This window comes from Lissotriton helveticus, chromosome 6, assembly GCF_964261635.1.
Source record: "Lissotriton helveticus chromosome 6, aLisHel1.1, whole genome shotgun sequence".
Taxonomy (NCBI): Eukaryota; Metazoa; Chordata; class Amphibia; order Caudata; family Salamandridae; genus Lissotriton; species Lissotriton helveticus.
In genome coordinates this window covers 359,031,494-359,046,510 of record NC_136067.1, presented here as the reverse complement: position 1 = coordinate 359,046,510, position 15,017 = coordinate 359,031,494, and the positions used below count along the sequence as shown (strand labels likewise).

Below are 15,017 nucleotides of genomic sequence, written 5' to 3'. Positions count from 1 at the left end.
TGACCTGGTGCTATGCTTCACAATAAGCAATTCAGGGAATGCCAGGCCTCTGGAATATCAGGCTGCATAACACGTTTTATTAGTTTTCATTAAGAAAAGCGTGAATAAAAGCCATAAAAACAATAGGCATCCTGATACTGCTCAATATTAAGCCCTTGAAAGTAAGCTGACAAATCACATGTATTGCAACCATGTTTATTGCCTAGAACCCCCGCATTGGAGAAATAGTTTAACCACATACTTTAACATATTTTTGATGGCCATCCTATTATTTATAAACCTATTCATCCACCCTGGAACAACAACCAATACCATGCAACTACTGTCATTCAGGAAGAGCACTCTCAGAGCGCCAGTGACAACCAATGTCACGTTTTGCAAGTAGAAGTCCTAAAGACACGAAGAGCCTGGTACCATGAAGGCCACCCATTCATTCTCAAGACGAATCTTTTATTCCTTTTGTGGACAACACAAAACAAAAAAAAGGTTACAAATGTATACCTTCTTCAGAGCATATTTACAACAACTGAATAAAACAATGCAAAATAAAGCAAGAGTGAAAGTACTGCTTGAAACAGCTCAAATACTAGCATCTAGAACACAGTCTGCAGCAGGGAAATAGGCAAACAGAACTTCTGGGTGAGAGGACAGATAAGTCATTAAGCAGAGGAACTAAAATGCTTTAGGAATTTGAAGTCTGTCCTGAGGCTGACACAAATCATCCTCCTAATGCACATATTGAGGTAAAGGAGAGGAACAAAGTACTACAAGACACCTTCCAGTACCATTTCTTGAGTCAACCGTGGCTGGCGAAGCAGCAGCTTATCTCCTTTAAAGCAAGGTTTACTTCATGGCCAGGGATGCCAGAATGGGCTGCAGAGCTAATTTCAGCCACAGATATGGTGCACTACTAAAAATCCCGGCTAGCGAAGTGACTGCTTGGTTGAGGTGTTCTGCTAGTGAGGCTTTCACTGACATAACTTCAAAGAGCGAGGAGCCGCTCATTCATATTCGGGTGTCAAACTCCCAGGCTAAATAAAGTCGACAGTTTCCGAACATCTACTCTAAAAATCTGAGATTGGCTCAGGCAATCACAGTGCTAAGAATTCTGGCACTAACTACAGTTTACCTGCAATCCATGCCAAGAGAGTGTGTGTGAAGGAGAGCAGACTACCAAATCTGAAGATATGCGCTGGGAGAGATTAGGGAAATTGTACCAATTACCTACATGCAATTAGAAGTTAAGCGTTAGTTGCCCCACAATTATCTGCTCTCCTTTTAAGATCAAGCCCACAATTTTGGGCAGGCAATTTTACAGTGGGTCAGGACTTGATTAATGAAATTTCCATTACTCCAACCCAAGCTCTGCTAATGTTTTCTATTTCTTTCACTGAAAACACTTGCCTGTCTCTGTAGCTGATTGATTTTCTCGTTGGATATCTGGGAGTTATGATTTCTTTTTTTAAGGTCATCCAGTTGATCTTTCAAACTGTTAACTGAAAGAAGGAGCAAAAATAATACAAATTGTAAATTCTTGCAACAAGGATGTAATCAATATTTGGAAGGATCAGAAGTTCAATTGAGAGCATTAAAAATCACTTACCATCATTTTCAAGGCTTCGCTTTTTGTCAGCCTCATTTTCAGCTTTCCTTTGGTATTCTGCATGTTTGTGTTGAAGCAGGGCTTTTTCCCGTTCTAGCTGCCTTGATATGGATTCCAGATTTTTTCTTACATTAATCTGCAAACAATCAAAAGAACGGAATAAGCTTTTACGTTGCTGGTAATGAGATGAAATATTACAGTTGTGTATATATATCCTCTGGAAAGGAGGTCTCTTTGTAGATAATGGTAGTGTTGTGCAATGAGATGTAACAGAATTTTGTTAAGCTGATGTGAAAAAACACAACTGGTATCATTTTCTGCTTGGAGGTACAAAGTGTTTATGCCTTTCTGTCTAGCATCGAATGAAGGGATAAAACGGGAATGCATGGGACATTGGGTGACAGGTGCGGTCAAAGGCCATTTTTCATTTCTTTTTTATTAAACAATGAAACAAAATGAATTGCGGTGACATTATACAATGCAGCTCAGAAAAAACGAAAAAACAGCAGCAGTCATTGACCGAGACCTGGAAGGATAGCAACCCTGCGACATTGGACCATGAAAATCTGTACTCAACAGGTCAGGTCGGCAGTTAAATCAGTAACTTTATCGTTACATTACATCATCATCAATTCCACCCAGAGGTTCACAGAGGCCCCCCTTGTACTCACTCCACTTGCCCCACAGTTTAAACCATTTATTCGGGTACTCCCTTCACACATATACCATCTTCACTACCAGCATGCACCAATCCATGTTGTTCTTCGAGTCCTCTAAGCTCAGACTCGATTCGGCTTTCACATTCGAGCTATGTTTCGCTTGGTCACCATCAATCCCAAAGGTGGTCCATACGAGTGATGTCTGATTCGTCCCACACATTGAGAAGACACCATTTGGTGGACAGTGCCAAGTTACTTCCCACCACTTCATTGAGACATGCAAGTACCACCTCCCAATAATTATGGAGCATGGGACAACTCCACAGCATATGGAAAAAGGAACCATCCTGACTACACTTCCTAGGGCACCCAACATGGTTGGATTCACACATTTTAACCAGGGTAGTAGAGTATTTTCAATACCAATCGAAATCTGGAGGATATGGCCACCTCTCTAGGGGAAGCCAAGGCCTCTGGGCACTCTTTGTTCTCCAAATCCCCAACTGTCTCTCCTAACTCGCTCGCAGCTTGGTTATGAGATGAGGGAAGTTATTTATCAATTTGCGGTAGGTAAGGGAGATAGCCTTTCTTGCCATGTGTTCATCTAACAACTGATCCTCAAGTGGAGAGGACTCTGGGAGACCCTCCCCCTTTGACTTGCCCTCCAAAGGGCGCTCCTGACCTGTATGGAGTGAAGGGTTTCAGTTAGGGCCAATTGGCATTCTTCCTGCAGCTCAGAAAAGGAAAGTATGTGTCCCTGTGTCCACAAATCACCCACATTTGACAGACCTATGAAGCCTATTTATCAAACTCACAGCGTGTGGCCAACTCGTCGCATCCAACAAGTGGGTGGCTTGTGCGATTTTGTACCTCCACCCCGGGTTGTGAGGTGTGGTATGCCAAAGTGCAACCATTGTAGCAGTAGGGCTAAGTGTAAGCACAACCCTAGGACCCTGGTAAATGGTTCTGAGATGGCCACCAGGCCTCATGTTATCCGCGTCCATCCTCTGTGCCGGTTCCTCCTCTGGAGATAAACCCAGTGATTTATGGCCATTAGCTGTGCCACCTTGTAGTATTTTTTTATATCAGGAAGGCATATACCACCCGCAAACCAGCTCCAGGTCAGTTTTTGCAGAGCAATAGGTAAGGGACCCCTATGCTAGAGAGGGCTACGCCCCTCATTAGCAATGATCTGGAAGCAGGCCGCAGGAACCAGGTATGGCATGTTGCGGAGCGCATACAAGAAGTGGGGCACTCCAATGTTGAACATCCACTCTGACCCTACACAATGGTAGATCCAGATTACAGGTGTAAAAAGCCCAGGATCACATGTGACAAATCCCCAAAATCTGAATCCATTGGCCTTCACATGGGCCTCACAGGCAGTCAGCAATACCGGAGTCTCGCCTCTGAGAACATATATTAGTGATTTATGCCAATTGATGGTATAGCCTGAATACCACTGGTGTATTTGAATACTTGCATGAGTCTCTCAAGGGACTCAGTGGGTTCTGCCACATACAGGAGATTATCATCTGCAAAGAGGGAAATTCTATCTTCCCATTCTGCGGTCGAACTCAGGCCTCTAATCATTGCATCTGATCTTACCCATGCCACCAATGGTTCCAGGATCAAGGCAAAGGCTAAGGGGGAAAGAGGTGCCCGTCATAGCAGAAATGATGCAGACGTGGTCCAATTCACCGCCACCTGGGATAGTGGATCAGAGTGTAGGAGGTGGAGGTGACCGTCCTGACTTGCTCAGAAGCGGTCGCTCCTCACGCTCCCTGGCCATCTGGGTATCGTAGCGCTATACTGCTCACTAACGCTTAGAATTATTTGTGCATTGCTCGCATTGACGATCTCATAGCGCTATACTGCTCACTGCCGCTTTTAATTAATTGTGCTTTACTCTCATTGACTGTATCGTAGCGCTATACTGTTAACTGCTGCTTCTAATTAATTGCATTGCTCGCATTGCTTATTTAAATTATCTGTGCCTGATTGTGCCGGTGCCACTGCCACTGCCCATAGCATAGCGATATTATAGATTGTGCCCCAATCTCGTCCTGTTTCGCTTTTGTTATTGCTGCCATCTTGTTGTTTTGCCTCCTAGCCCATCTCTCCACCCCGCTCCCGCCTCCTAGCTGCTCCTCCCTCGCTCCGCCCCCCTCCACTACCCACTAATGTCAGAGCAACATACGCGCAGCGGGCGCGCACTATGCGTGCCGAAGGCGCGCCAAAGGTAAGCCCGTCTACGTCCGTCCGCGCCTGGACCGCGCCCAGCACCAGACCCCCTGGTCCCCGCTAAGTCCACCCCACCGGCATAAGCTACGACGCTGCAACCCTCTCTGCACTCAACTCCGGCCGTCTCCCAGACTGCTACCAAGCCGCCCCAGGACGCACCCATGGACCCTTCATCTGCCACTCCTGCAAGTTCGACTGTATCAGGACCCACACTAAATCCACAAACGCCAAACAGAGCTCCGACACTAACCACCTGAAGTGCATCCTACTCAACACCCGCTCTGTCCACAAACACGCCACTGAACTATGGAACCTACTGGACACCACTACGCCGGACGTCGCCTTTCTTTCAGAAACTTGGATGAACGGCTCATCAGCACCCGACATCGCCATAGCCATCCCGGACGGTTACAAGATCATTCGAAAAGACCGCATCAACCAAACAGGAGGAGGCATAGCCATCGTCCATAAGAACACCATCCGCATCAAAACCAGTTCCGACGACAACCTCGCAGCCGCCGAACACCTTCACTTCCAGATTCACACCGACCCTAAGACCACACTCAGAGGCACCCTCATCTACAGACCTCCAGGACCCCGCACACAATTCAGCGAAGACATCACCGACTTTATCAGCCCACACGCCCTCCCCTCCGAGGACTACATTCTACTAGGAGACCTCAACTTCCACCTGGAAAAGAACAACGACAGCAACACCCCCACCCTTCTGGACAACCTCGCCAATCTCGGACTCAAACAACTGGTAAACACCCCCACCCACTACGCCGGTCACACGCTCGACCCAATCTTCTCCTCCAGCAAACACATCTCCTTCAACCACGCCACAGAACTCCATTGGACGGACCACAGCTGCGTCCACTTCAATTACAGAAAGACCACGACCCACCACCACCCACAACAAATCCCCCGTAGAAAGTGGAACAAAATTACCACCGACCAGCTCACCACGTCGCTCTACCAAAACCCTCCCACCAAATCACTAGACCCGAATAAAGCAGCCATCAACTTCACACAATGGATCACACATAGCGCTAACGAATTAGCACCCCTGAAAAGGAATTAGCACCCCTGAAAAACAATCTAAACAAGCCAGGTATCAAAAAAGCCCCCTGGTTCAATGACGAACTCAAGAAATCCAAAAGGATCTGCCGCACCCTCGAGAAAGCCTGGCGAAAAAACCCAACCACAGACAACATGACCGCCCTCAAGAACGCCACCCGCAAACACCATCAGCTGATCCGTTCCACCAAGAAAACAACATTCAAGGATCGACTCGACAACAACGCCCACAACAGCAAGGAACTCTTCAACATCGTCAAAGAGTTTACCAATCCCAGCGCCGGCACCAATGACATCACTCCCTCTCAAGACCTCTGCGACTCTCTAGCCTCTTTCTTCCACAGCAAAATCTCTGACATACATAACAGCTTCGGCGACCAGCCCACCCCCCCTACCTCCGAACCGAAGCCCCCCACCACCTACCTTTGCGCCTGGAACCCAATCAGCACTGAAGACACCATCCGCTTGATGAACTCCATCCACTCCGGATCGCCAACCGACCCATGCCCCCACCACATCTTCAACAAAGCCGACTCCATCATCGCACCCCATCTCCGAGATATCATCAACTGCTCCCTCAACAGCGCCACCTTCCCGGAAAGCTGGAAACAAATGCCGAACTCAGCGCCCTCATGAAGAAACCCACAGCAGACCCCACCGAACTTAAAAACTACCGCCCTCATTTCGCTCCTTCCATTCCCTGCCAAAGTCATTGAGAAAACCGTTAACAGCCAGCTCGCCACCTTCCTCGAATCTAACGTCTCCCTAGACCCATCACAGTCCGGCTTCCGAGCCAAACACAGCACCGAGACCGCCCTCATCGCAGCCACAGACGACTTTCGAACACTACTTGACAACGGAGAAACAGCGGCCCTCATCCTACTGGACCTCTCCGCAGCATTCAACACGGTCTGTCACAGCACCCTCATAAAACGCCTCAGCAATGTCAGGATTCAAGGAAACTTTACACCACAAAAAAACCTAGGTTTCTGTATCAATTTAACCTCCTATTTATTTTCAAGGAGAAAAACCACACTATTTTCTGTTGGTGGCTGGGTTATTTATTTTGCCCAATATAAATTAATTCATTTAACATGTAAGAGGCAACTGTTCTCCACAGATTCAAGGAAAAGCATTGGACTGGATCACCTCGTTCCTCACCGGAAGGACCCAGAGAGTCCGCCTCCCCCCTTTCAGATCAGACGCCACTGAAGTCATCTGCGGCGTACCACAAGGATCATCGCTCAGCCCCACCCTCTTCAACGTCTACATGAGCCCCCTCGCATCCATCGCGCGACAACACAACCTCAACATCATCTCCTACGCTGACGACACACAGCTAATCCTCTCCCTCACCAAAGACCCAAACACTGTCAAAACCAACCTACACGAAGGGATGAAAGACGTAGCAGAGTGGATGAAGAACAGCCGTTTAAAACTAAATTCAGACAAGAAGGAAGTCCTCATCGTCGGATCCTCCCCTTCTTCCTGGGACGACTCATGGTGGCCACCGCACCAAAACCAACGGACCACGCACGCAACCTGGGCTTCATCCTTGACTCCTCCCTCTCGATGACCAGACAAGTCAACGCCGTATCATCATCATGCTTTAACATCCTACGTATGCTCAAAAAGATCTTCCGTTGGATCCCCACGGAAACAAGAAAGACGGTCACCCATGCTCTCGTCACAAGCCGACTGGACTACGGAAACACCCTCTACGCCGGAACGACAGCCAAATTACAGAAAAAACTCCAACGCATTCAGAATGCCTCCGCCAGACCCATCCTTGACATCCCCTGCCACAATCACATATCCGGTCACCTAAGAGACCTCCACTGGCTCCCAGTCAACAAGAGAATAACGTTCCGTCTCCTCACCCACGCACATAAAGCCCTCTACGACCTAGGACCCAAATACCTCAACACGCGCCTGACCTTCTACACCCCCACCCGCCAACTACGATCGTCCAATCAAGCCCTCGCCTCGATCCCACGCATCCAAAGATCCACCATGGGAGGAAGATCTTTCTCCTACTTAGCGGCCAAAACGTGGAATTCTCTCCCCACCCACCTCCACCTTACACAGAACCACCTATCCTTCAGAAAACAACTCAAAACTTGGATATTTGATAAATAACGTACCCCCCTCCCTCAAGCGCTTTGAGACCCTCTTAGTGAGTAGTGCGCTATACAAATTCCAACTTGACTTGACGCCGAATCCACGACAGAAAACCTGGACCAAATCCAAGCTTTTCCAGCACTGCACAAATAAAGGCCCACTTTATCGTGACAAAGGCCATAAGCTCATCCAAGAACAGTATGACTGAATCCTCTCGGATCTGCTCGACCCAAGACACCATGTAAGCTGTTCTTCTTCCCGGCATGAAGCTGGACTGGTCTGGATGGACCAGTGGGCTAATCACCTGAATCAGACGTGTGGCCAAACGTTTTTTTGCGATTATTTTAGCTTCCACATTCAACAGTGAAATGGGCCGGTGAGAGGCCCCATTCCTCAATCGGCTTGCTATCTTAACTATAGTGGTTACTCTTTGATCTTATGACTGTATCCCGGCCTCTCGGCTTTCCAGGTACATACGCAGCAGGCTGGGCACCAGCTCTGCAAGTTTGTACAGCTCTATGGGAAGTCCATTGGGCCCCGCCACTGTATCAGAGTTGAGAGCACTAATGGTGCCCGCCACTTTCTCCTATGTTAGATCTCTATCCGTCATATCCTTCTACATCTGTGACAGGCACAGCATTTGGATGTCTGCCAGAAGTTCTCATGATTCCTCAAGAGTTGCCATGTCAACCGAGGGATAGATGCAGGTATAAAAATCTCCAAACACCGCAGCTACCACACCTATCTCGAACATAGTCCCTTGCATCGTTTAAGATTACAAGAACCCAACGGGACCTCCGTCCCTTCTAGCCAACCAAGCGAGGAGTTTCCCAGCTCCATCGCCCACTTTTTACAGGCAATGTTGCTTAGCACGGTAGCAGTTTCTGGCTGCCTCAGTTGCCATACATCCCTGTATTCCCTCTGCTTCAAGACCTGGTTGTAGTTGAGGTCTCCCCGGTCCCCCACAGCTAGCCAGCACGGGCCCTCTTCTCTTTATTGTATCCCGTAATTTGGGCTATTCCCTGACCTCTGATCACTATTTTGTAAGCCTTCCACAAAGTCTGGGCCGAGATCACATTCTCCCCAAAGTAAGACTTCGTAGTTTCGTGCAGACTGTCACAGATATGAGGTACCTTAAGGTATGACGGGTCTATACCCACCTGACAATTATCGCTGCGGATTTTCTGTCCATAAGTGTACTGCTGCGTTGTGGGATTAAGGGCTTGCCATGCATCAATAAGTCCTTGGGCCTACATAAAACCCACTAAGGGCCTACGTTGCAATGTGGACTGGTGAGGAGGCCAGCGCTCTACCTCATCATGGATGGTGGTAAAGTCTCCCCCAAAACGAAACCCACCCTCAGGGAGAGTGTGCAATAGTGTACCAAATTCGATAAGGCATCATAATGTTGTTGGAGGGCGGGGGGAAGAGACATAAATGGAAGCAATATTAATTGTGGTGGCCTCCCATTGTCCCTTCACAGCTAAAAATCTCCCATGGGGATCAAGTTATGTCTTCTGTATGGTAAGCAGAATGGTCTTATGCATGAGAATGCCCACACACCTTGGGCCCCCCCCCCAACTATGCAAAGCACCTGTCGCTCCAAAACATTAGACAGACTTAGGGGAACTGTGATCCCTGCCGTGCCTGCTCACAGAAACTCCCCACATAAACCCAAACATTAATTTTACCGTTGACAAGTTCAATGTTCGAAGTGTCCCAGTAGCCATGTTCAATGTATCCCACAAGAAGACCCAAAGGATAAGATTCTCCCCAGGCCAGACAGCTAACAAAGGGGATCAGCAGGGCGACGCAAGCTTATTGACCTGCTGATCTGGTGTTTGGTGTGGAGGGTCAGCATCAGCGTACTGCCCTCCCCACCACCCACAGGGTCCAGATCCTCCATCCTTTTTTCAGCCCTCCAACCAGTCCCAGGCCTCCTCCGGTGTCACGAAGTAGAATGTCTTTCCCTCCGCCACCACACATAGTTTTGCTGGAAACAATATGGAGCATTTAATTTCCCTTTCCTCAAGAGCTCTTTTGACCTCCAGAAAGGATCGCCGTTGTCGCTGAACCTTGAGAGTAAAGTTCAGGAAGAAGGTGATGGTGTGGTTGTTATTCTTGACAGGCGGGGCATTAAGAGTGGTCTGCAGGATGACATCCCTGTTTCTAAAGCAAAAAATATGCGCTCTATGATGGGACGCAGAGGGGGACTCCTGGTTTTGGTGGGGTGCCAGGGACTCTGCGTGCCCTGTACCTAGGAAGTAGTTCGAGAGGCCACGGGGCAGGAGTTGTTTAAGTATGAGATCTTCAGGACACCCATTGGTTCCTGTCCCTGGACGCGGAAAAAGCCTTTGATGCAGTTCATTGGCCGTTCCTTGAAGGGGTGTTACTGAAATTTGGTCTTGGGCCAAAGTTCCGGCAATGGGTTCGATTGTTGTACACCGAGCCGCGCGCCAGAGTACGGGTGAATGGCGTCCAGTCACGGGAATTCCAGGTGCAAAGGGGGACCAGACAAGGTTGCCCGCTGTCCCCACTTTTGTTCGCCCTCACTATCGAGATTTTGGCGACTAGGATTCGCCAAAACATGGGCATTAAGGGATTTAGAATGAGTGAGGGGGACGTGACCGAGGAAAAAATTTCGCTGTATGCGGACGACGTTCTTCTGTATGTCACATCGCCGGAGACGTCGATCCCAGAGTAGTTCCTTGAACTAGAGCAGTACGGTAGATACGCTGGCTACCAAATAAATTGGCATAAGTCAGTTCTGTATGACCCCAGGGCGCGGGACGACTGGCCGGAACTCCCAGGAAGGTTATTGACGACAACAGAGGGTTTTCAATACCACAGGCACTCGACAGGCACATAGCGTACCAACGAAACATAGACCGCATCATGGTGAACTCCATAGCCGATATGGACCGCTGGAGGCTGCTCCCGCTCACTCTTTTGGGCCGCGCGGCTATGTACAAGATGATCATCCTCCCCAAGTACTTGTACGCTCTACAAAATGAGTATTATCCACTGCCCCCGAAAGTTTTTACCAGAATACACGCAGATTTGCGTGCCTTCCTCTGGTTGGGCAAACAACCTAGAGTTGCGTTGACTACGCTTCAAAGGCATCAATACAGCGGGGAGATCTCACTCCCGAATTTGGAGGCTTATTATTGGGCGGAACACCTGGCCCCGATTAAGGACTGGTTGCACGCGCCGGCTGGCCATCCCTCATACGCGTTAGAGCGCCACAGATTAGCACCCCGTCACATATTATCTTATCTATATGGGGGGACTGGACTCAGACGACTTCTGCCGGCAACGGAGATCACTCTGCGGGTATGGCACACTGCAGTGAAGCGCACGGGTTGGGATAGGAAACCCACGAGACAGACGCCAATCTGGCATTGCACATGGCTGACGGAATTACACAAGCTGAAGGGTTACCAAAGGTGGGATGATATAGGAATTTCCACCCTAGGGGATATTGTGACCAAGGGGGAACTGAAATAGTTTGCTGCACTGACTTCAGAGTTCGGACTTCACCCCTCACAGCGCTATAAGTACATAAGACTCAGACACGCCTGGGGGGCCCAAAATGTCAGGACTGCAGAACTGGTGGAATTTGCCCCACTTGAAGGCAGACTCCTACAGGAACACATTCAGCAAAAGGCGGTCTCCCTAACGTATAAAACTCTCACAAATAACATGTTAGGCGATTTCGCCAAGCTTAGACAGCAGTGGGTGGCATGGAGGACATTGGCTGGGAATTGGTGCTAACACATCCTAGGGAGGTGGCCGTAAAATCCCGACTTCGATTAATCCAATTTAATATTTTGCACAGGACTTACTTTGATAGGGTGCGGCTCCAGAAGATGGGGAAGATACATGATGCAAGATGCCTAAGATACCAAGACCCCAAAGGAGACTTTCTCCATGTCTTGTGGACATGCACTAAAATACAGGGATACTGGACAGACATTTTTACGGAACTAAATGCAGTATTGGAGAGCCAAATTCAAACCGACCCTAAGCTGGCCCTCCTGGGCATGACAAACGATGTAGATTGGACACGTCCTCTATTGATCTTTCTTGTGCTGGCTATGGTAGAGGCCAAAAGGGACATAGCAAAACACTGGGGTGCACCGGAGATACCAACGTTAGAAGAGTGGAGGAGAGGTTTGGACTTATACATGGCGGCTGAGAGAGTCACATATAAAGCGAGGGGATGCCCGAGGAAGTTTCGCATGGTGTGGGGGAAATGGCGACACTACCATGGCCTGGATATAGGGGTGTGATAGGGCAAGGGTGGGGGCCGCATGGTGGGCTACGGAGGGGTTGCAGAATGGATTTCATGCTGACGACATGGGGAAGTGGTAATCTGTAGGTCTTTGTCATTTGGAAACTATTCGAGTCAAATTGGGCGGGGAGGCGGGGGAAGGATGTAAAACGTGTGCTATGCTACCGACATGATTGTATTGTTCAACTATAACAAAATGCAAATAAAAATAATTTTTTCTTTTTTTTAAAGTATGAGATCTTCAACAAACAGGTCAACCTCAGGCCCCTCCACACATTCTGGCACATCTATTATTTGGACATTGTTCCTTCTGGAGTGGCCTTTGTAATATTATAGGGGGGCCTCCGGTGTGCCTGTAGTTGAGGTCAATTCCATGGCACTGGTTTTCCATGTCTTAGTCTCCGCCTGCAAGGCGATAATGGAGTCCTCGGTTTCTTTTGACTCGTGCTCCTATTTTCTGGAGATCGGCCCTCATCAAATCGACATCTGAAGACCCTGGTCTATTTCCCAATCAAGGGCGGTGCGAATCTCTTGTATCACTGCTAAGATGTCTGTTAGAGTCGGGGTCTCCACAATCTCAATGGATTGTGCCATGGATGCTTACTGATCTCCCGGTGGAGATTTAGGAGTGGCTTCTTTAGTTAATGTGAATTTGGCCAACTTAGCTTGATGTACAGCTCTTAGTCCCTTACCGCCCGTCATCATAGGGGACAATGGCTCCGCCGTCCGCACCTGCAGTCACCGCTGTATGCTGAATGTGGGGAGGGCGCGGGGGCCTCGAGAGAATAATGCCGCCTGCCAAGGGAGAACAGGAGAGTCCCGAGAGGTCTGTGGGTTTTCCCTGCCAACCCCTGTATACTCTGATAAAGTCTGTAGTCCCCGTGCCTCTAAAATTCTTCCCTTAGCGTTGGTCTGGCTTCCACACCCTCAATGGCCAACAGCGTCCTTCCTGGCTCTGAAGGTCCTCCAAAACGACTCCTCAGCAATGTGAGGCCTCAGAGCACAGGCAATAACTCTGTTAGGGGTCAACTGAAAGAAATTGCTGGCAACCAACACCCTTTAGCAGTACCCCTCCCGCAATCCATGGGGTGTTTCTGGCAAGGCGAGGTAGTGGCCCCAAGAATCCTGGCAGGGTTATGTGCAGGCCGTGGGGGCTGTGAGCATTGCGTTGCTGCAAGTTAGTGGAGGCTGAGATAGAGATTCTCTCCCCCCGGCAAAAGACTATCTTTGTTATTAAGATCACAGCAGAAACCTCAACCCTACCTGTAGGATACCATATTTTAAAGATAAGCAAGACCCCTTGATGTAGGACTGAAATATTGAAACTAATATGGACATCTACCTATTGTGACAAGAGTGATGCTACAGGAGATAAGATTCAACTGCAATTATAAATGCAAACAATACACCTAAACATAGAAAACTTAGTATTATTTCTGTATACCATATGAGGTATTCATGGAACAGAGCATTCTGCATAATGGTGTACGAGATCTTAGTTCTAGATTTATAAATGTTTAAACACTTTACCTCTTCATCCAATTCCTTCATTGTCTTCTCTAACCGAACATTTGCTGTTCTAATAAATAGAAGGACAAAATAGCTGCATTATATAATTTCTAGAAAATAAGCATACTTAATATTCTTTTACATGGAACACAATGAGCCATTTTTTCCCAATAGCATGCAGTTTTGTAAGCCCGGTGAAATATTCATGAATATGTTATAATATTTATTTTAGATTTTTTCTTAGTGCACCTTGCCCCCTTTACATCTTGTACAACACATTATACTGAAGAAATATGTATAATCTTACCTGAACTTTTGCTCTATCTCATCTTTGGACTGCATTTCATTGTGGAGCTGTTCTTCCAACTGGTGCAGCTTCTTTTGTAATTGTACAGACTGACAAAAAAATATATATTGTCTTAAATATTCATTACTGAACCAAATAGGCAAGAATTCTTTCATCTCCCACTTCTCATAGCACATAATCTAAACTTTACACTTCTCTGTCTTTTAGAATGACAGTAGAAGTTCTGACTCATTTTGATTTACACCCTAAACATTCAGAGGCTCATGATATAGCTAATAGAATATCACAAGCCCCCAAGATAGGGAGTTCTGGGAAAGAGAGACTGATGGGAAATTAACAGTAGTGACATGGAAACATGAGGCAGGAAGACATGCACAGGAAGGAACAGAGATACTATGGAACAGAGAAACACTGGGTTCTCATAACACCAAGCATTTGACAGTCTGACAAAAGGAGACACACAAAGATAGGGCAACATCTGCCACAAAAGGCGAACTCTCATGCCTTACAGAAATAAGACTTGCGTAAACAATAAAGATATATTTAAAAAATGTTTTAAAAAGAATGGTCTCTCCTCAAACGTTCCCCGTCTGTTAACTGAGTGAAGCCTATCACACTGAAAACTGAGAACAGATTACATGGAAAAGCAGGACAAATCCAGTCAACAGTGGGAGGATGCTGGGACTCAATTCAACAGGCACAGCCGTACCTCAAATAGGTTAGGTGGAGGCCTTTAAAACTTGAAGCAACCCACCCACTGCCCCCCTCTATCACCACATGGAACAGGTCGCCAGAATTATCTAACATATACTTCCACCTCAAGAAAGTTGACACTCACACAGATTAGGTGAAAAGATATGATGCAAGATCTGCACCCCAACCCTCCTTTCAGATACAAAAATCAACAAAACATAGAAGCATGCTGGTAATTTCCACTTTCATATATGCTCTTATATTTTTATAAAACAGAATGTATAACCTGACTATAGATCTGATTCTAACTTCACTTAGCTCTATTTTAACATACATGTTATCTTGACTTCGCTCTGATTTAACATACATGACACTTTAGTATAAGGTTACAATTAGCACAGTGTAAATACTTCTGTTTATGTGCCCCTAGCAAAACTGTTAGAGGGCAGAGCTTCCGGACTGTTTTTAGGCCATCCACCAGAAAGTCTTCTCTATTCTCGTTCTAAT

The 15,017-nt window shown here is 47.4% G+C and overlaps 1 protein-coding gene across 2 annotated transcripts in view; it reads right to left on the bottom strand.

The window, feature by feature from the left end:
• ROCK2 (Rho associated coiled-coil containing protein kinase 2) overlaps positions 1-15,017 on the bottom strand; it is a 663,375-nt gene that overhangs the window by 196,252 nt on the left and 452,106 nt on the right. For both annotated transcript variants that reach the window (XM_078647798.1, XM_078647799.1), the window contains exons 11-14: positions 13,818-13,906; positions 13,532-13,580; positions 1,604-1,739; positions 1,405-1,496 (exon numbers count right to left, since the gene is read on the bottom strand). In XM_078647798.1, the coding sequence (XP_078503924.1) occupies positions 1,405-1,496; positions 1,604-1,739; positions 13,532-13,580; positions 13,818-13,906 (366 nt within the window). The remainder of the gene's footprint in view (positions 1-1,404; positions 1,497-1,603; positions 1,740-13,531; positions 13,581-13,817; positions 13,907-15,017) is intronic.